Below are 21,303 nucleotides of genomic sequence, written 5' to 3'. Positions count from 1 at the left end.
GGCTCCGTCAGTACGTACATACAGAGGCAAGGATACCTAGTGTGGTACCTTTGAACCCCGAGAACGGTTATTAGAAAGCCCAAATGATAGGCTCCACTATCAAGTCCCAATACATGGCTCACCCGTCGGGGGACCGTCGGGTGGCGGTTTGAGCCTCAAGGGTTCAACGTAAAATTCAGTTCAGTCCAACTTAGAGTTGCTTGATACGATTTACCTACATAGTACCCTAGGTATATGTATGGTGACCAGCACCTAGACATACATAAAAAAGCTACCTAATGTCAAGCTTTCTTAGAACTCATAATAGCGAAGCCTTTCCTCGGAGAAATTAGAAAAGGGGCCGCATGATGCCCCATAGCACTAGACGAGATTCCATAGTGCTCCGGTACCGAGATGTACCGATCAACCCCGGAAGAAGATCAGCTAGAGGAAACGTAACATTGGACCCTGCGAGACCAACCAGGGAGCACACAATCCTTACGCATGAGCTACTGTCAGTGGCCGAACGGTATTTTATGTCTCATATTGGACCAAGCGCACATGTCTATAAAACGATTTGGAACTGTTGATCGAGCTCAATATGGTAGAATCACCCCCACAGTAACAACCTTTTTAAAAGTTAGTCTGCCTGTACTCTCACCAAAGGGACCACGATACTCACTAGCAATAGATCAACCCCGGGGGTGACAACAAAATAAAAGGCAGGTTGCTTCTACCTGGCATAATAATCAAGTGGGTCAATGCTACCTCCACCGATAGGAGAGGAACCTCTTCGTGACTCTGGGGATTATTCTTAAAACGAGTTATCGTTTTAGGCTCTCCATGAGAAAAAAAGCGCCTAATAGAATTAATATTATTTACCTGTCAGTTGCACCTATTTGGCATACGATGGATGGAAATCAGTTCCGCCACTTGCACACAGATATTTTCTTTTTACAACAACTTATACCAAAATGCATTCAGTCTTAATTTACTGCCTGGCTACGCGATCGAGAACTAGAAACCGAACACTAGTAACTGGTGAACAATTCTGCTATAAAATCTGTCCCTGTCATTCTATCTATACATAATATTATTCAGCTCATAGAGATTAGCCGCTCGCTTAGAAGTCAAAGTACTAGGTCGCCCAAAACGAAATTGATAACAGTAAAGATTCCATTATAGAAGAATCTTGACAAAATATGAAACAACAAACCTAACCACCTCACGAATTGAACCACAGCTTAGCAATTCGCCACCCCCGTTCATAGTCAACATCAATGTAATACCTCCAGGGACTCAGAGCAACATGAATAGCCTGGCATTCCCAGTCGAAGGTGACTGCCGCTTCAGGAGTAACACTCAGTCTCTTGACTATATCGTCAACAAGTATGCACCCAGTAATAATCTCGAAAATGGAGAGAATGGAAAGGATGATAACTGGCCCTGGATCCGCCCATCGTAGCATGCTACGAGGCGATGAGCCCGGACTATTCCCTCTTTCAAAACAAGCACAGGCCATGAAGAAGAGAGGGGAAAGGGCTGCTATTGTCAATGCGATGAAAATTGTCCAGATAGCGATCATTGAGTTTGAATGCTGATAGGCGGGCTCAAAGCCAGGATCAACGAACAGCCAATTGCGAGAGCAAATCTGTGTCGCTGAGCAAGTCGAAGCTCCGGGCGCAGCGTCAATTTGAGACTGCACACAATCGTAGCTTGGATTCGGCGCACGTAGGCCCCAGCGAGTAGCCATACCGGAGGGAAGATTGACATGGATGACGTACAAGGAAGCAATCCACTGTGCCGCTGCTAGGATGTAGAAGATCCACCGTGTAACATTCTTTGCACGAAGATTCTTTCGAAAGGCGCATGAATATGGATGGTATCTGAGCAGACCGGCATATTTCCAGGGGATTACCCAACCAACTATGAAGGGTGTAGCGGCGCTCGCTGGTGCGGCAGCTAGTTTCCCAAAGTCCACCCACCACCAGACGAACGAATATAGATCGAAGGCAATAAGTATCCAACTATACCAGTGTATATCACCGAGCCGTTTGCAGGGCTTATCTTTCGGCCTGTATAACGCTTTCTGCTGCAGTAAAAGCTGAAGCAGCGATCCTATTAGAAATCCAGCAGATGTGGTCCAGCTAGTGAGGAGAGTCGGCCAAATAGCCGAATCGCGTGGAGTAGATGGAATGACCTTATAGTCATTAAAGCAGCTCATGGCTTCGCACCAGTCCGAGAAAGGGTTGCTGTCCTTGTCGAATACCTTGTCACTGCCGAGGTACCCGACTTTATTGTCCCCGAAGCCAGTAATGCTTGTGTGATCCAAAGCGGCCCGTATAGCGGTACAGTTTGTCGTAGATGCTGGTGTACTGTAACATTTCTCGAATCGAGTGTTTTTGTAGAGCGCGTATCCTGGGCTGTCGGAGCTGTAGCCGCCAAAATTGGGGGATTTGACAGCGAACACGACGGTGAAAGCTATGGCAACTCCCACGAGGCAGACCATTAACAAGAAGGCAGCTCCGATGATTCCCCAGATGGCATTTCGCTTCCACGTTTCGTCCATCTTCTTAGGTATGGAAGGGAATTTGCAATTGGCGACGTCACCTGAACAAGCATTAGTGGCTGCGTATTTTGAGGGTAGTAAATATTGAAGTACGAGGTAGGAGGACATACGTTCGCCATAATCAGTGTCATTGTATGAAAGTTGACCATAGTCATAGTCCATTGACCCTGTCCGCAAATTCCTCAGTTGCGGCATGACGGAGAGGCAGATGGCTATTTTGGCTTTGGACTCATAAATCTACGGAGAGTTACCAAGTAAATAAAGGATTCATTTCAAGCCCACAGTCAAAGTCAAATTGGATGCCAAGCGCACAGCCTTACCAGGCCAGAATGTACGGAGAACGGAGTACCTGTTCATATTTAGCCCATATTTAGCCCGCAGCTCGTATATAAATGCAGCGCTTGGACTTAAAAGGTAAAGTGCAAGCCTCACCAACCTCTCCGAGGGGCGATGCAACCCAATCAGCTTTCCGGGTGGAACTAAAATCACCAAATAGGTCAAGGTCGATTCTCTAGCGTCGAAATTTCAGCCGCAAGCCTCCTTTTCATTTGGTGATTGCCCGCAGAAAGGGGTCTGTTCTTTGATTAAACCAATTACACTCCCCATGGGGCCTCTAGCAGCCCAACCCAGCCACTCGTGCCTAAACTTAAAGCCATATGCTAAATTTACGTTGTTCATCGGAGCCATCTCTTCAGTATTCCAATATAACCTCTCCAACCATTTAATATGTCTAATGAGTCTAATAAGCCTCTGACTCCCCGAGTCTTGGCGACTTCTATATCGTATTTTGTCAGTAGTATGGATCACGGAAGCACTACCATCGAGAAATGAGAACAAAATCTCTAGAATGGAATAAAATTGCGGTACCTTCGGGATACCAAATTAGTCCATACAATATAAGCAACGTCTTTGTAGATCAATACACAATTCGGTGAGGTGCAGCGCACTATACTTCCAAGGTTCAGACTAAAGAGAGTGGGACCTGTTAGTTCATTTTCAATAAGAGTGCCATTTATTATGATTTCACCATAATAAAAAAGCACAACATGGTTACTAATAAACTCTCTAACTCCCCGACTATCTATATGCTACAATTTGCTGCGAAATTGCTTAACCAAGCAGAAGCAAAAATAGGCCTAGACCATCTGGATAGTTAATCTACTTCTTAAGCTTTGTTAAAATGGAAAATGGAATGCCTGGGTATTCATGCTTAGATAGACTGGATACCTTAATATTACATCTTTACCTACTCCGTAGTTAGCAATTTCTGCTTTACATGCTAATTTCCCAACAAAACGCTAATACTCCGATAGACTCGAACACTTTGTACTTCATGTACAGAATATGTATTTATCTAGATCTAATTCCGCTATTTTCAGGTTCACTCAGGTTCACTCAGCTTCCAATATGCCGATACTTCATGAATCGGAGTGGTCTTGGCGACATCGGACTTTTCTGAAACTCCGCGGACTTTCAACGCCAATTTCCATCTCCATATCTCCATGGCTCCAGCATTCAAGGTGGTAAAAAAGGAAAGCAATACAAAATGCATTCAATCCAGATGGATTATAAAATTGAATCAATTCCTCCATTTTCATCTCCTCCATCAACCTCCCATCAATCTATACCTCCTAAAACATGTCATCTACTGACGGATCCACCACTCCCATCTTGATAAACAAACCTCATGGCAAAGAGGAAATAATCTCGAGCCTAGGGGCTGCTGAGAAGGCTGAACCTGAGACTGAGCCGACCACATTCTCTTCCACCTTCCAAGAAGCTGTCTTCATTCTCGTCATTGGCCTGTCGCAACTATTCTCCGTCGGCGGTCTAGGCAATGTCGCCTACTCAATAGAACAGATCGGTACATCTCTTGGCACAAACAATAATGGCCAGATGTCATGGTTTCAAGCCTCCTATTCCCTCTGCGGTGGGGTCTTCGTCCTAGTTACCGGCCGCTTGGGTGATCACTTTGGCCACAAATACGTCTTCCTCTTTGGCTGGATCTGGATGGCTATCTGGTCACTAGTCTGCGGCTTCTCCCACGATGTCGTCCTTTTTGACATCGCCCGCGGCATGATGGGAATCGGCAATGGCGCACTAGCCCCCAACTCCTTCGCGCTGCTGGCGCGTGCATTCCCACCTCTCTCAGTCAAAAAGAACATCGCCTTCGCCTTCTTAGGCTTTTGTGCTCCATCGGGCTATATCTTCGGTGGTTTAATTGGAGCCGCCTTTGGCCAGAAAGTCACCTGGCGGTGGGGATTCTGGTTCTGGGCCATCGGGTGCCTCGTTCTCAGTTTAGCGACCTTCGTTATTGTTCCTCATCGAATCGGCTCCCCGATTCCGGGACTGAGTCTCCGTCAGTTTGACTACATTGGTAGCTTACTCGGCGTATCAGCTCTGATTCTGTTCTCATTTGCTTGGAGCCAGGCTTCAGTCGTCGGCTGGCAAGAGCCCTACATTTACGCCCTCCTCATTGTCAGCGTCTTCCTACTTGTCGGCTTTGTATTCTCTCAATCCCGTGTCTCTGCCCCTGTCCTACCCAATTCCCTCTGGGCCCGCCCTGGCTTTGCGCCCGTGGTCGCCGCTATGGCATTTGGCTGGATGTCCTTCGGAATCTTCCTCTACTATACTACTATCTACATTCTCACTATCCATAAGACCCAGCCACTTGCTGCGGTCGCTCAAATGGTTCCCCTGGTCATTGGTGGCATGTTTGCTACGATGGCCGTTGGGCTCTTCATCGCTAAGACGCCTGCTCAGTACATCTTTGGCGTATCTATGTTCTCCTTCTTCATCGGCAACCTGCTCATGAGTTTCGTCAACTACTCGAATGTCTACTGGGCCTTTATCTTCCCCGCTTGTTTGCTTGTCGTGGGTGGCCCTGACTTGTCCTTTGCCTCGTCCGGAATCCTCATTTCCAATGCTGTTCTCCCCGAGGAGCAAGGTGTTGCGGGATCCTTTATCTCGACGGTTGTGCTGTACTCCATCTCCATTGGTCTCGGTATCGCCGCCACGGTTGAGTCTCACGTAAATGAGGGAGGACAGAACCTGATCCGCGGATACCGGGGTGCGTTCTGGTTGGGAATTGGATTCGCAGCAGTGGGCTTCTTCATTGTGATTTTCTTTGTTCGCGACCCCAGATTTGAGTCTAAAGCAGAGGATCAGTCCGGCCCCGAGGCTATTACCGAGAGAGCGGATCTTTGAAGCAGTCTGTGATATACTAATTATGATTTTTGTCTTGTCCACTCTTGTTAGCCAGTATTAACCTGCTTAACAGAACAATGTTTTTTTTAAAGTGATAATATTTTGGTAATTGGATTGTTTTTTTACTCAAATAAATATAAACATTTCATCTTGTAATAGTTCTTTAGTATAAAAAAAGTAATAATAAACCTCCGCTTACCACGACGATCACCGGGAGATCGATTCCTGACGTTGGGGGCCGAGCCGAACGGATTTAGTATGTCGATGGGGAAATATCCAACTTACCTTCTTACATCCCACTCAAACATGGATCTTGCCCGCCCCAAGAAGCTCACCCTCTCCTGTTCGCGATGTCGCACGTCTAAATTAAAATGCGATCGCAAAGAGCCTTGTGTGGGTGGTTCATAGAGTCTTGTAGGAATGCGAACTAATTGTTTCTAGTTGGAATGCGTGAAGCGCGACTGCGCCTACCTATGTACAAAAGATGAGCGTCAACCGAGAGCTAAGCGGATAAAAACCAAACATACCGAACAAAACCGCAGCCAGGTGACAGCGAAGGAAGGAAAAGAGCCAGAGATCGAAGAAACGGCACAGATCTTAGAGCACTTTGTGGATGTCATTCCTCTCCCCACAGAATCAGCAGGCGTGGCCCCTGACATCCCCAATCAATACTGGGTGACCCAGGATCCGCAGAGGAACGTCCAAAAGCTTGCCTTAATCCGAGATGTGGTTCACGCCCTGCCAGAATGGGATGTAATTCAACTCCTCTATGAAGTCTTTGTCACGCGCTGTCAGGGGTCTCTGGGAAATGTGGTGCACACCCCAAGCTTCATGAAGCAAGCCGATCAATTGCACCACTGCCTGAGTATGGATTCCCCTGACGTGGCCATCGCTAGTACGCTATCCATGGACTCTCTGGCTGTTTTGCTTCTCGCGGTACCGCTCTCCTTTAAACCCGCTTGGTCTAGCATCGGCTGACAATTTCCACGCAGCTCGTGCTCGGACTCGCCTTTCATCCAACCCTATCACATGTGGGCGTCCAGCTCACCCCGTTGAGTTTCCACGTGGAGCAACTGCGTGCTTCCGATGAGCCTACATCGACATGGCGATCCCTCGGCGTGCGTTGTCTCCAGGGAGGGGTTTCCCTCTTTTGTGGCTCTATCATCAGCTTACAAGCAGCCATCATGCTCCTGTTGGATACAAAAGTGACCTCATTGGAGCTTGATGCCGTCTTGGTTACCGCCATTTCGGGTGCGCGCAAACTTGGATTGCATCGCTTGGGCAATGCCGCTTTGGATGCCTCACCTTTCTTAGATCATGACTCGTCCACTGCTGAGCCACCTCACATTCGCACCGAGGTTGCCATTCGAATTTGGTAGGCACCCCGAATACCGGGATTTTGTTCACTCGGGGCTAAGCGCTAATTATCCGGGACCGCTAGGTGGACTCTTGTCATGAGAGACTGGTCGCGCGGACAAGCACTTGGCTACTATACTATCCGCCCTTCACAATTTAATACCCGGATGCCGTTGCACCTTAATGACGACGATCTGCTTAGGGCACATGGCAAGATTCCCGAGCGTCCTCGGTCTGAGTTTACTATGCTTTCATATACGGTATACGCGTTGGAAATGTCCAGCATTGTGCGGGAGTTGATTGATCTCGGGCACACCGCAGACGAAGCTTCCCAGCGGCGCCAGCACATCAATCAAAAGTACAAAAAATATGTGGCAAGTTTACCGTCTTACTTTAGATTGGGAAGCACCATCGGACTCACCGCCATGGGTCCCATGTCTGCCATCCCAGTTCAACGATTTATGTTACATCAACAGCTGTGGAGCCTGCTTCTCCGCTTGCATCGCGCTACCCTCTCATCTCCCATGGGGCGCGCATCTTGCCAGCAGCTGGCTCATAACATTATCACCACGCAAGCCCAGATCCAAGCCCGCTGCACTATTTGCGGCTCGCTATCCTCCAACGAAACACAACTCTTCAACGCGGCCGTTGTGCTGGTCTTGGGGCTACTGTTTGATTCCCCGTCAACCGAGGTTGAACACTCAAGTGCACAACTTAGCCGCTTAATGACGCGAGACCATATTCGGGAGGCCATTGAGCTATTACGTACCAAAGTTTCACCTGAGGAATCCTCCGGGGACGCTATGCCCGGAGAATTGCCCCAAAGCTCGGTATCACGCAGTCTTATGGCCCTCGAGGCAATGATGAAGTTAGAGGTGGATTCGAGTGACAGCGCGAACCGCCAGGCGGGATCAAAGCAGAAACGTCCCCTTTACCACAAAGTGGTGAAGATCCTGAAGACTTTGAATGATCCAATCACTCCTGCTGATTCCGTGGTTCCAAGACCATCGACTCCTGGGGACACATCTTTCACTTACCCCATGCCTGTTGCGGACGGCTTCCCCGATCTAGATGTCATGCCCATTCTATCTAATGGCTTGAGCCCTAATATGTGGGACTTCTTGGACTTCCAGCTACCGGAAGACGCAGGCAAAGACAAGCCTATGGCCGGAGACTTTTACGGGGATATAGGTGTCGAACCCGCATTTTATCCAGGCGAAAGTAGTAACATCTCAAGAGCACGCTTGGCCCATGAATCCCCGTCAGCTCTACAGAGTGAACCCACGTTAGACTCTGCGACGACCCCTTCGAGTGCTGACGCCTTGGCAGCGGGTAACCTTGAAGAAGTCATGGGAAACGGGAGCGTTTCTTCCTAGTGGGACATTGGCTGACCTCTCACACTCGGATTGCATTCATAAGCTCCTATTAGTTCCTACGATGCCAATGCCGTTTTCGACGGAGGCCTTGGGGAGAGGTGAAGTGGTGGAGATTGACGAATTCCACTGTGTATTAGTCACTCCGGGGAACAATTGCGCCCAAGGGACCGAAGAGATCGAGAGCCTCGAATTAGTTGTACACGAGTGATAACACACGGTAATTGATGGGAATTTCGCTGCCTAGTTTGTTGGGATTTTGTTAATATAAAGAAAGATCCGAGCAGCTCGGCCTAATCCCTGATTTTTCCAATGTTGTTACCAATCTGTGGTATTTGACTCAAAAGGATCACGGATGTAACTGGTAAGAACCATAATAACTCGTAACATCTGGCATGTTGTGATATCAGTATGTTGAGCCTCGATGAAGGCTTATATGTACAACATTTTGGATAAAGTATTAGATGATCATGAACAAAGAAGGAAAACAGAAATATCGTAAAGCTTCGTTAAAAAGAGGGTATATTGCTTGTGGGGTAGCAGATGATAGAAGTCGTACCGACTCAGGGTAAATTTTAGGTATCAGATATGTTGGATCCCACTATCCAACACCAGGGGCATTTCCTGGGATGGGGCGTCCCTCTGCATCATTTGTTGCACTTTCCTCTGTGTGATTTGCATTGGGCCTAGGGTCTCTGTTCAAGCCACGGTCTTGCTCCCTATCCCGCTGGGGCAAGGGTTGCGGAAACTGCATTTCCAGAAACCGTCGTCTGCGCCTTCCGCTTCGAACAGCATGCAGGAAGTTAACCCCAACTTGAGCGATGAAGATCACCAGGAAGGCGCCAATCACAAATCCCTGAGAGACAAATGTTTCATCTTTTTGCTCTTGTTGGTCAATATTGCGGGTTTGATCACGTTCATTGGGTATTTGCGAACCGATATCGGGGAATGAAATCCCGGAACTACCAAATGAGACCGAGACCGAGAAAGAAAATGGTGTCAATGAAGTGAATACACTCGGCGTTATCGAGTTGAAGGCTCCCGACAAGGGCCTCAATAATAGAGGGATTATGCAGAAGATGAGGAGAGGGACGGATAGTCATAAGATAGAGTAGAGTGATGAGCGAGTAGACCTGTTCGAAAATGTCAGAAGAATATCTACAGTAAGAAGGGATGTTCAACCTACCAGTCTCGGGCCTCGAGCTGTCTCGCCCATTTTGCCGAGATTTTCAGTCTCTCTCGGACACTTGTGGCGGCGAGTATGGGATATTTCTCTTCTTCGGAAATGGGCAAAATGCTTGCAAACCACCATGGGAAGCGGGCTGCATCTGTGGGGATGGGACCATATGCTAGCATGACACGCGGATGCAGCCAAGGTGCCCCAGATCTGCGCTGATTGGCGATGAACTCTCTTGCTGAGAGGAGTAACTGCTGAGTCGGTATTGAGTCCAACGAAGGATTAGATTCATTTTCTTCTGGTAGAGCATTTACACCGTCTGTTGAGGTCTCCATAGACTCAAGCCGCTCCTCCTCTGCGAGTGAGATATCATCTATGCGCTCTGTTTTGGCAACATAATAGCCATCAAGCATTGCCGAGTCGACGATCTTGAACCGCGACACGCCTGTAGCCACCACAAGACTACGACCATCCGGAAGCAGCTCATATCGTTCAATCATCAAGAGCGTTCCGTATTGTACGAACGGTATATCATCCAGTTGGCCTGGCAGTACCCGGCTTTGCCGGTTGTACATGACCATGCCGAATTTTCCATCTCCATTTGCGAGAACCCGCCGAATCATAAGTCGGTACCTGGGCTCAAAGACATGAAGGAAAGTCGGCATTGTTGGAAATGATAGCGTGCACACAAAAAGCGGTAAGTTCTTCTCGTGATCCGGGCCTGTCTCATCCTGGGTGCTGGTCTCCCGCCTGACTGAGATCTGGTCGGGGAAAAAGTAGTCGATCAGCCGCGCCACAGTCTGATTTATGGGCTCTGACTGTAGATCATTCGGCATTCCTATCTTTCGGCGACAAATGGGGCACAGATCAGTATGGTCCAAGACCCGCGCGACACATTTTCGGCAGAAGGTGTGGCCACAAGGTGTAGTCATCGGGTCCAGCACGAGTGCATAGCAAACCTGGCAATCTAGCTCGGTGCGTAGACTGTCTCGTAGTGTTTGGAAGTGAATGAGATCCTGCACTTCTGTGCTTCCGCCTGGGCTTGTCGAATCTCCATAGATAACCTCGCATGCATCAGATGGGAACCGGCCTTCGAGTGCCATGCTATAAATACCCTGTAGCCACCCATACCGCTGCAACTGTACACTTCCGTTTTGCTTTTGTCCATCAAATTTCCACTGCAGTAGAGGTCCATGATCCCGGGACCAATCTCTAGGCACATTGTTTGCCTCTGACCCCAGTATTTCTCCAAAAAGTCCGACCAACTTCCCAAGCAACACGTCAGCGCCACAATCTCCAACACAATGATCTCCAACACAGGCCTTGTTTCCTTTCCAAAAACATGTAAATTCCTGGTCCCTCCCCTCAGCCACGGGGTAAGTAATACCCGTCCGCGACCGAGGGGCGGGTAAACATTCCCGACAGACCGAATTCCCGCATGGCAAACGGAGCGGACTTCGCAAAGGGCGGGAGCAATGTTGGCACTGTATCAACTGGATGACGAGATGGGGCAGATCTGCTGTATCGCGGGTTGTATGCTCTTCCGAGCTTGAGACATCCGAGGTTGAGACCTCCGAGCTAGCCATTCCGGTTCCGGTCGGGATGGGGTCAACGTCGGTCAGGTGTGTCGGGGACAGGGACTCGGCTGCATCTTCCATTACACTATAGTCCCCAGGTAGAATAGGCGGTAAATAAGAGGGAAACAGCAGAAGGATAAATAAGTGAAGTTCGGGGTTGGGGGATCCGCTATCTGCAGGTGTCAGGTGCGGGTCAACTTTAGATAATCGGATCAGTGACTATCCATGGATCTCGAGGTCCGGTGTCACAGTACATCTTATACAGTACTAATACTAGTGTACATCAAGGTACATATACATCGCGAATTTCCCGATCAGGGTGCCGCCGCTTTATGAGGGCGATCAGGCTCCTGCTCACTGAGTATTTCACAGCACAGGTGATCACTGTGAGCACTTAAACTTGGAACCTTTTTTCTTGGTATATAATGGAGAAAATCCGTAAAGAGAAAGACATGCAACTTCTATTACTTCATATTGATTGAATCGAATGCAGTGTCAAGACTGTAATGATACATTTTCCTAATATCGGTGACATCCAAAAGGACATCCCCAGGGCGGCTTCTTTTTCCTTTTGCAGTCACAGTCTAATCTAGTAAATGAGCCGCTGTCCTTCCCTATCATCTCGTCGAACCAATCCTCCATTTCTAGCTTCCATCAGTAACCACAGAGAGTAAATAGGGAGGTACCACTAACCTTTGTCTTCCTTACACTTCATAATACGACCGGCCGGACAGCGAGCAATTGGCCTTAACCGGGAAATCCAATCCTTTAACGAAATATTGGCTTTGCGAATGTCAAAATCCACTTTGCCCCTTTGTTTGTCTGTAGTGTCGATTCTTTCGAAATCATAATAATTGCCGCCACAGATAACATCTTCCAGGGAGAGTGTTTCTAGAGATAACTCGTTCCGTAAAATGTCCAAAAAGCTGGGCACAGAAGTGATCTTTTCTTCATTGCGTTCCCATGCCATTACAGTTTCCCGGGTGGGACAGAAAAAACCTCCAGCTGTTTCAGATGGCTCATATGGGTGATATGTAGACATCCACTTTCTACTCCAAAGTTCTCCTGTCGACGCCTCAGAGGAATCGGAAGTCGAGGAAAGCTGGGGTGATTGGGGTGTACTTTCGGCCGATGCTGGTTCTGATACTGGTAGGACTGATAGGGGGGCTGGTCCATATTCTTGCGGGGACACAGTCGGTGTGTACGGTGACGATGTTGAAAATGATGGCGGTGTTGGTTGAAATGACGGGACTGTAGGTCCATGTGATGGCAAGGTTGGGTGATAAGATGGTACTGTGGGTCCATATGATAGCAAGGTTGGTTGGTATGGTGGCGCTGTAGGTCCATCGTATGGCAAGGTTGGTTGGTGTGATGGCACTGTAGGTTGATATGATGGCGATGTATATCGGACAGATCTTTCATTTTCCTGGCGGCCAGGGGACTCAGCATCTTGCAATCGAGGGTTTTCTGTGGCTCCCGACTCCTCGCTGCCTATTGTAACCCGTTTGACTGTAAGAGTGACCAGACTTTTCTTGACACTAAGCAATAGTGATCTCAAAGAGCTGAAATTGGTATCAAGCTTGTTTATATGAAGCTTTCGGAGTCGAGTGAAGCTAATGTCATGGAACATGTTTCCAACGTAGCTTTTTGCCAGATAGGCATACATATGATCTTGCGACAAGGTCAGTACTTCCAGTTGAGGTGCAAGCTTCCTGAAAAGTTTCAGCCACGCTGCCTCATTGAGATCAATGCATAAATGAAGATCCTTGAGGTCTTCTAAAGTAGACAGTAGAGAATCTGATTGCTCTTCGGAGAGGGCAATCCTGGGGCCGATATCATAACAGAATTTAGAATCGCAGGTAGACAGCTTTTGGGGTCTGCAGCTTGAGCCACATAACGCAAGAAAAAGCTTTGATAATGCCAAGGAGTTCAGTTTCCGTATCTGACTAGCCTGGTTGGTACACGTAGACTCTTGCAGGCTATAAACATCGAATCGAAAATCGATCTGGCTTATCATCTGTCGCCTACCGAGGAATGGAACTGTCTGCTGCCGGGGATCAAGCAAAAACTCCGTTCTGTAATGTGCGAGTCCGATTGTTTGGATATTCTTGAATCGATCCATACATTCCCGAAGTCGATCACTAAACGCTTCTGATTCCAGCAGATTGCGATTATCCGTAATCATATCTTTTTGGACCGTACGCCGACTTTCCAGCTCGTCGCCTTTAACTTGCCGGCAGCTTTTTGACGATATAGATATCATACCGAGGGGCCCTTCAGCGCCATCGAACACTACAGGGATCATCCATAGCTCTTGAACGTACTCGCGGAGACCATTTGACTTGGATAATTCTTCCAGTTCGTGGAGACTTTCGCTTGTCGCAATGAAACAGATTTTTCGGTAAAAGGTCTTCGCAAAATTCTCCAGTGAGCTTTTGTACAATGCGCGGCATGATAACCTCATAGCGACCAATTCCTGATAATCAAAATGGTCACATATCTTTGAAATCAATTCCACGGGCAAGGCTGCAATGGACATTTTGGCTGCGCGTGCGACGTTTCAAGATTGAGAACAATAATAACCAAAAAGCTCGGTTTGTTATCCGCAGAAATGAGTAGGAATCGGAGAAGAATTACTTTTCAATTTCAAGTTCCGAAATTCACGGGGGAAAAAAACATGGAGTTCAGTGACCAGGAATAGCGGACAATAGTGTCTGCCAGAATTTGCGCGAGGTAGAAAGCATTTCAAAGGAAAAGAGGAACAGAGCAGAGGCGAGGATTGTGATTCCAAACAAGGACTAGCCCTGGAGCACTTTAGTCCTGGAGCCCTGGAGCACTGCATGTGGCCCGGACTGCTTAGTAAGGGATACTGCACACAAAGTAGGCAGTCCGTCCGGTACCTGGGACAGGTACTGATACCGGTTGGTCGTCCCGGTATCACCACCCAACCGAGAAATGCAGAACCATCGTAATACGCGCACTGCAAGTTTAATATGCGCACTGCAAACACGTGAACATTTGAACATTTGAACCTTCGGGTCTAACGATTACGTAATACCTAGGGGCGTGCTCAGTTTTACTCAGTGAGCAAAAAGCGGCAAGGGGTAAGCACTAAAACGGAAAGGGAAATCCAACTTGCGCGGCCTAAAATCCGGTGTATATGGTGCCATTGACCTCGTTTAGTCGATGAGATAATATTCCGTCCCTTTATGCCAGCCGTTTTTCATACCTATAGTGCAGCCCTGGAGAAATATATGTCTTTTAGCTTCACATACAACATAAATTTTGATGATCATAAGCAAACATCCGCCACCATACGAAAAAAAAAACCCACCTATGCTAGCACTTAGTAACGCAGTGCTCCAAAGACAGCACTATTTGTAAGCCAGTACTGTCTCCAATTAGCGACAATGAATATACTTATTGAAAAAAGAGTCAGATGAAAAGCTTAGAAACATGTGTTTCAACATTCAAATTATCTTCGTCCACTGTACTTTTCAATGATTTGGTGACGAGGATCATTCCTTTACTCTCTTAGCATATTACTCATGAAAATGAGTTGTGGACTTACCTCTTACCTACTGGAAATGCGAACCCAAGATCAATCACGGGTCTATCCCGCGCCTGATGATAAGTGAGGAGATATGTCGGGCATTGCTTTTGAGATAGGAACAAGCTAGAATGGCACAGAGCTACGCAAAACAATAATACTGGTCAGTTAAAGTGATGTTGGCCAATGTGATATTTATGTAGGGAATATCGGTAGTTTACTTTGAACTCAAGCTATAAAAACTGTTTCCCGAGATATGCTTGTCTATGAAAACTAACCATTTCAAGCGGTTATGCCGAGAAAACCATCGCAGTGCATAACGACCAATGGGGATAGTTGTATCCGGCTTTATTGCCAGCAGAAAATTAGCGATCTATGTACGGAGTATGTAGGTGAACTTTCAACGTATTGTAGCATGAGCATGTTGATAGTAACATTGCCGCTTCAGGTTGCAAACGGCCCCCGAATCGCGAATTACATCTAGCGAGTCTGACTCCTGCACTTGTGACTTGTCATGCATGAGGCGGGGCAGGCTCCAGCGCTAGGGACTCTGGTTGATCGCCCAATACTGGTGTGGCTGGGTGATACTTAATATTAGGCTGCTAAGGCGCTTAGTAAAAGTTGTTAGACTATTCATGGCGAACTTCAGCTGAACCTGAGCAGTACTTTACGATCAGCATGCTAACCAACTGGCAATTTAGAGGAATTATTGGTCTGTTAAGGTACTGATGCAACAATGCAATCTCAAGCAACAAAAACGGATAGTGAGCCAAACTCGATCGACACTAAGGGCCTGTGTCTCTTGTCACTGGACGGGGGTGGTGTGCGGGGCTTGTCAACTCTTTTTATCCTGAAGAACATCATGGCCGGAGTGAACCGTCAACGCCAAAAATCGAGCTTGCCCGCGGTGAAGCCGTGTGAGATCTTTGATCTGATCGGTGGGACAAGCACAGGCGGGTTCGTATAATATTCTTTCTCTTTGCTGTATTTGCCGTAACTAATGTAAACAGTCTTATCGCTATTATGCTTGGCCGTCTCGAAATGGATGTGGATGAATGCATCACGGCATACGTAGACCTCATGCGTACCGTCTTCGAAAATGCATCGAATTTCTTACCTTTCAGTTTTACCGGAAAGATCAAGCCCAAATTCAACTCGGGGAAGCTGAGAGACGCAATCACAAAAGTCGTCGAGCGTCACGACGGGAGTAAGACGGGCCTACTTAATGACAGGAAAGAAGGCGGATGTAAAGTGTGAGTAACACATTCAAAGGTTAGACCTAGTAGCTAATATTGAAAAAGCTTTGTCTGTGCTACAGCTAAAGAAACGACCGGGGTAACGCGACTACGAAGCTACTCATCTGAAGGACTAGATATCCATGCGACGATTTCTGAAGCTGCCCTAGCGACATCAGCCGCGACAGGATTCTTCAAGTCTGTGTCAATTGGGAAACGCCTGTTTGTAGATGGGGCGTTGGGCGCAAATAACCCGGTCGATGAAGTGGAGGGTGAAGCATCCGATATCTGGTGCCCCGACACTAGACAGTTGAAACCTCTCGTCAAGTGCTTCATTTCCATTGGAACAGGAATTCCCAGCAAGAAACAGATCCAGGACGACAAAATCTTAAAGTTCTTCATTAAAACGCTCGTGGGTATTTCCACCGAAACGGAGCAAACTGAACGGAAATTTATTGCCCGGTGGGCTAAACAAGTCGAGGAAAACCGTTTCTTTCGCTTCAACGTGGAGCAAGGGCTACAAGGAATCAATCTAGCCGAGTATTCGGCACAGGGCCTAATTGAGGCAGCCACCGATGAGTACATTCGGCACCAGAACCAGATGTCTCGGGTGCGAAATTGCGTATGGAATTTGAAGCAGAAGGAATGTGTGTATATTGAAGACTTCTCTTAGGCATAGCTGACCTTAAATTGGAGCTGATACCAATTTAGATGGTACAAGTTCAGAGGAGGCAAGAAAATTCACGCTTGCTAAAGAAATTCAAGTAAGAAATAGAAACCCCTGAGCAGTATTCACTGAGCTTACTGAGATTAGGAATTTGAGGACAAAGTCCGCTTGAGAGAGCCGGCAGACTATGAAAACACCTCCATGAAGGAAGAACCGGCTTTCCGTACTCCCTTCAATAATATCCCCTTCCCAAGGAATGCGGGGTTTGTTGGCCGTGGTGACCAGCTTAGTGAGGTTGAACATATGCTGTTCTCTCCAGACGAGCAACGTAAGGTCGCTATTACTGGGCTTGGTGGTGTTGGCAAAACACAAGTTGCAATAGAAATTGCCTACCGAGCCCAAGCGAGGCGAGGGGAATGTTCTATTTTTTGGATTTCAGCGACAAGCTCAGAAACTCTTGAACGGACATACCTTCAAATTGCCCAAGATCTACGATTGCCAGGACTGGAAGACCAGCAAGCGGATGCTAAGACGCTTCTTCGGGATTACCTAAATGACAGGAACGTCGGCCAGTGGCTGCTGATATATGACAATGCCGATGACATTGACATGTGGTTTGACGAGGCCACAAGCAATACTGAGCCGCAGGGATTAAGCAACTATGTCCCATGGAATAGTAGTGGCAGTGTTCTTTTCACCACGCGTTTTAAGAAGGTCGCCTTGAAACTCGCAATGGCGAATGTAATCGAACTCCCGCATATGGACAAGCAGATGGCGGAGAAACTTCTAAGCAAGCGCTTAAGTACTCCAGCTCTCCTAGACGATAAAGATGCGACGATCTTGCTTTTAGAGCAGCTCACTTTCCTCCCTCTGGCGATTGTACAGGCCGCTTCTTATATCAACGAGAACTCTTTAGCTGCACTGTCGGACTATCTATTGCTGTTGTCGGAACAAGAGAGTGATTTGATTGATCTTCTAAGCGAGGAATTTCATGATGATTGGCGAACCCGCGACACAAAGAATCCGGTGGCCACAACATGGCTTATATCCTTCGAGCGAATACAGAGCACCTCGTCATTAGCGGCGGAGATTTTGTCGTTTATGGCCTGTATAGAGCCAATAGGAATCCCAAAGTCGCTTTTGCCACAAGTACTATCTAAAAGGAAATGGATGGAAGCTATCGGGGTCTTGAAAGCGTACTCATTCGTGAGTGACAGGTCTGAAAATGAGACTTTCAACCTCCATCGGCTTGTCCATCTTGCGATGCGCAACTGGCTAAAGAGAGATGGCAAATTGTCAGATTGGACCACCAAAACCCTCACAAGATTGGAGGGTGTCTTCCCCGAAGATGATTATAGGAACCGTGACGTATGGAGCGCATATATGCCTCATGCCCTAATTCTGATCAAAAGTGCCGATCCCAAGGGCTCAGATAAGAGCCACAAACTACTCCAGAAAGTTTCACAGTGTCTTTTGGCCGACGGTCGGGTCAGGGAGGCAGTCTTTTGGCTTGAACAAAAAGATAATTGGGAGGGAAAGAACCTTGAACGAGAGCACCCTGGGCGATTAGCGTCCCGGCATGAGCTCGCGAAGGCATATCAAGCCAACGGCCAGATCATTAAGGCTGTCGAGTTGCTTGAGGACGTAGTTACGGTGGAAGAGCGCACTCTAGCGAAAGAGCACCCAGACCGACTAGCGTCCCGGCATGCACTCGCGGGGGCATATCAAGCCAATGGCCAGATTAGTGAGGCTATCGAGCTGCTTGAGGAGGTAGTTACGGTGAAAGAGTGCACTCTGGCAAAAGAGCACCCTGACCGACTAGTGTCCCGGCATGAGCTCGCGAGGGCATATCAAGCCAACGGCCAGATCATTAAGGCTGTCGAGCTGCTTGAGGAGGTAGTTACGGTACAAGAGCGTACTCTGGCAAAAGAGCACCCTCGCCGACTAGCATCCCAGCATGAGCTCGCGGGGGCATATCTAGCCAACGGCCAGATTAGTAAGGCTATTGAGCTACTTGATGAGGTGGTCACGGTACAAGAGCGCACTCTGGCAAAAGAGCACCCTGACCGACTAGCGTCCCGGCATGAGCTCGCGAGGGCATATCTATCCAACGGCCAGATCATTAAGGCAGTCGAGTTGCTTGAGGAGATAGTTACGGTGGAAGAGCGCAATCTAGCGAAAGAGCACCCTGACCGACTAGCGTCCCGACATGAGCTCGCGAGGGCATATCTAGCCAACGGCCAGATTAGTAAGGCTATTGAGCTACTTGAGGAGGTGGTTGCAGTGCGAGAGTGTACCATGACTGAAGATCACTCTGACCGACTGGTATCCCGGCATGCACTCGAGGTGGCATATTCTCAACGAGCGTACAATCGTGAGCGAGAGTCAACCGGATCAAGTCAATCAAAGGTTGAATCTGACCGATAGTCGCAAACGGGGTTAAATTCAGGGTTGAGGTCGCTTCAAGCGGAAAATTGCGAGTAGGTCAATCAGTCAAATCACCAAGGGACCGAATTCAGAGGGTTCAACCGAGGATGCAGGGTCGCTGAGCTGGGGCTGTTTCACACCGAAAATGCACATCTCAAAATTTTAAAGTCCTGTCGCCACAGCCGTGGAGGATATTCACCAAACGGCGTTACTATCGGAATTTCATCAATTTCCTCAAACAACCATCAAAATAATCATCTCATAGACTCTCAGTAGAAAGGGAAAAGGGTCATATCCACGGAAGGCTGAGAGCAGGAAGAACGGCAGTTGACCAATGGTATTGTAGGGTGGCAGATAATTGGAGAAGAGAACAAAGAGAGAGGGAAGGAAGGAGAAGCCTTCAGGCAAATAGCCCTGGAGGGGTACCCAGATAGTATCAAACCAAAAGAATCAACCTGCCCAGGTAGGAAGTAGAAACCAACCTACTGGCATCATCCCAGCATGCACTGGCAATGGGAGAACAGCCGTAGAAGGACAGATGTCACTCACAGTTCACAAAATTTAAACGCGGCCGACTATTCTGCTTCTCCATAAGTGGTTCTAGTCAATATATACCTATAAACTCTCACCAGGTTGATCAATTGAAGAGTAATCGATATACGCTAGGGATTACCATACAAAGCATACGGAGGGGGAAGAGGCAAGGGAGAGAAATACATCGGGATCAAGGTTATGTAGCCAATACTACAGCTACATACATCCTTTAAATTATAACATTCAATTAATAACCCAACTTCTCCTCTTAACCTTTTAGGTTTTTGGGCGAGTCTAGCCCATGCCTCTTATATATTTGTCCGTACGAGGAATAAGGTGAGGTGGAGCTCCTGAGCTTATCTATAGAATAGTATAAAATGTAGCCACTACCCCTGAATCTGATAATGCTGTTCTCCTTAAAGGCTATTAGAGGATAAGCTTAGCTGGCTCTAGCGCAGCGGCATCTCCTTAGGCCCAACACGGCCCCCGACGGGTCTCCCGGAAATGATGAAAACTTCTCTCAAAATCGCGCACATTTTATTACAAAAGCGACAAAAGCACCGTAATCCGTCTCGGAACATTCAGATCCGGTCAAGAAGACTCGCGTGGCAGGGGCTGGTCATCCTGTTTTGAGTTTTTGGCCCAATTATTCGACTCGAGATGGTCATGCCAGGCAACAATAGCCGTGTAAGGTTGCCTATTAGCCTATAATTGAAGCTTTTGCTCCCTATTACACAGATAGCTAGACTAGCTAGTTGAATTAAATGACTATATGAAGGATCTCCTCTCGCTATCTTTGTCTCTGTATCTCACAGCACTTTCCCTCGGCATTATATTGGAAATATCTGAGGTAAGCCATCTTCCACGAGCTTCTCTACTTCGCCATGCTTATCGACTGACTGCTATAGCTGAAAATCTTGATGATCGATAGGAACTTCCTGCTTTTATCGTTCTCTTTGACTTGTTAGAAGGTATGTTTATCGAAGATCTATACTGCAAAAATTTAGAAGGATACACAACCCCTAGGACAAAGAGTGTGATGACTAAGTTGACCATAGAGACCCTTAAAAGTACCCCTCACAACTTCAATATGCAATCCATCTTCACCTCCTTTGTGTACTTTATATGCTTCTTTACCGCCATGGTTGAAGGTCTTACGCGGTACCACACCACGCCCCCGAGCGACGCCATTATCGTCCACGACAGACAATCTCTCAATGATTTAGTCAAGGTCAATCCGGAAACAATTCTCCACGCCGAGAATGGAGGGTACTACCTCAAGAATATGGACGAAAAGGTCGTTGCGATAGCTGCAGACGACCTATGCACGGAGCTGGACGCTGCTTTTGCCAGCATTGATGCCAATATTTTCGGTGATGAGTCTGAATCCAAAAATGAAGCATATGAATATCTTGGTGGGGCAGACGTTACGAAGAGAAACGAGGATCTCGCTTATCACCCCAGCTGGCATGACTACTGCAGCCACCCACGTTGCTTCCACTCTGCCACCTGTCTGAGTTACACAAGTTGCCAAGTATGCTCCACGAGCAGCCGGAAAGTTTGTATCTAGAGGGTGATAATGCTTAGATATTCGAGATGATGCCGGAGAGGCTCCATAAAGGCCCCGGGATATGTGACTGGGAGAGTAAGGC

General features: G+C 47.6%; 6 protein-coding genes across 6 annotated transcripts; 4 read left to right on the top strand and 2 right to left on the bottom strand.

The window, feature by feature from the left end:
- Nucleotides 1-1,204: 1,204 nt before the first annotated feature.
- Nucleotides 1,205-2,710, bottom strand: PEX2_095230 (uncharacterized protein; the record flags this gene model as incomplete). Its single annotated transcript, XM_016746793.1, has 2 exons — nucleotides 1,205-2,589; nucleotides 2,659-2,710. 2 exons carry the CDS (start codon nucleotides 2,708-2,710, stop codon nucleotides 1,205-1,207), a joined length of 1,437 nt encoding a protein of 478 aa, XP_016593897.1.
- Nucleotides 2,711-4,186: 1,476 nt separating this feature from the next.
- Nucleotides 4,187-5,755, top strand: PEX2_095220 (uncharacterized protein; the record flags this gene model as incomplete). The annotated part of the gene is made up of 1 exon (XM_016746792.1): nucleotides 4,187-5,755. The coding sequence occupies one exon, from the start codon at nucleotides 4,187-4,189 to the stop codon at nucleotides 5,753-5,755; it is 1,569 nt and encodes a 522-aa protein (XP_016593896.1).
- A 306-nt stretch (nucleotides 5,756-6,061) lies between these two features.
- On the top strand, nucleotides 6,062-8,487 carry PEX2_095210 (putative C6 transcription factor; the record flags this gene model as incomplete). The annotated part of the gene is made up of 4 exons (XM_016746791.1): nucleotides 6,062-6,148; nucleotides 6,197-6,691; nucleotides 6,748-7,130; nucleotides 7,197-8,487. The coding sequence occupies 4 exons, from the start codon at nucleotides 6,062-6,064 to the stop codon at nucleotides 8,485-8,487; spliced, it is 2,256 nt and encodes a 751-aa protein (XP_016593895.1).
- A 1,179-nt stretch (nucleotides 8,488-9,666) lies between these two features.
- On the bottom strand, nucleotides 9,667-11,319 carry PEX2_095200 (uncharacterized protein; the record flags this gene model as incomplete). The annotated part of the gene is made up of 1 exon (XM_016746790.1): nucleotides 9,667-11,319. The coding sequence occupies one exon, from the start codon at nucleotides 11,317-11,319 to the stop codon at nucleotides 9,667-9,669; it is 1,653 nt and encodes a 550-aa protein (XP_016593894.1).
- Nucleotides 11,320-15,524: 4,205 nt separating this feature from the next.
- Nucleotides 15,525-19,117, top strand: PEX2_095190 (Acyl transferase/acyl hydrolase/lysophospholipase; the record flags this gene model as incomplete). The annotated part of the gene is made up of 5 exons (XM_016746789.1): nucleotides 15,525-15,745; nucleotides 15,799-16,041; nucleotides 16,090-16,670; nucleotides 16,735-16,787; nucleotides 16,838-19,117. 5 exons carry the CDS (start codon nucleotides 15,525-15,527, stop codon nucleotides 19,115-19,117), a joined length of 3,378 nt encoding a protein of 1,125 aa, XP_016593893.1.
- Nucleotides 19,118-20,741: 1,624 nt separating this feature from the next.
- Nucleotides 20,742-21,221, top strand: PEX2_095180 (uncharacterized protein; the record flags this gene model as incomplete). Its single annotated transcript, XM_016746788.1, has 1 exon — nucleotides 20,742-21,221. The coding sequence occupies one exon, from the start codon at nucleotides 20,742-20,744 to the stop codon at nucleotides 21,219-21,221; it is 480 nt and encodes a 159-aa protein (XP_016593892.1).
- Nucleotides 21,222-21,303: the final 82 nt, after the last annotated feature.

The sequence above is a fragment of the Penicillium expansum genome (assembly GCF_000769745.1).
Source record: "Penicillium expansum strain MD-8 chromosome Unknown contig334, whole genome shotgun sequence".
NCBI classification, from domain to species: Eukaryota; Fungi; Ascomycota; class Eurotiomycetes; order Eurotiales; family Aspergillaceae; genus Penicillium; species Penicillium expansum.
The sequence above is the reverse complement of the archived record's forward strand: the minus strand, read 5'-3'. Positions and strand labels throughout refer to the sequence as shown.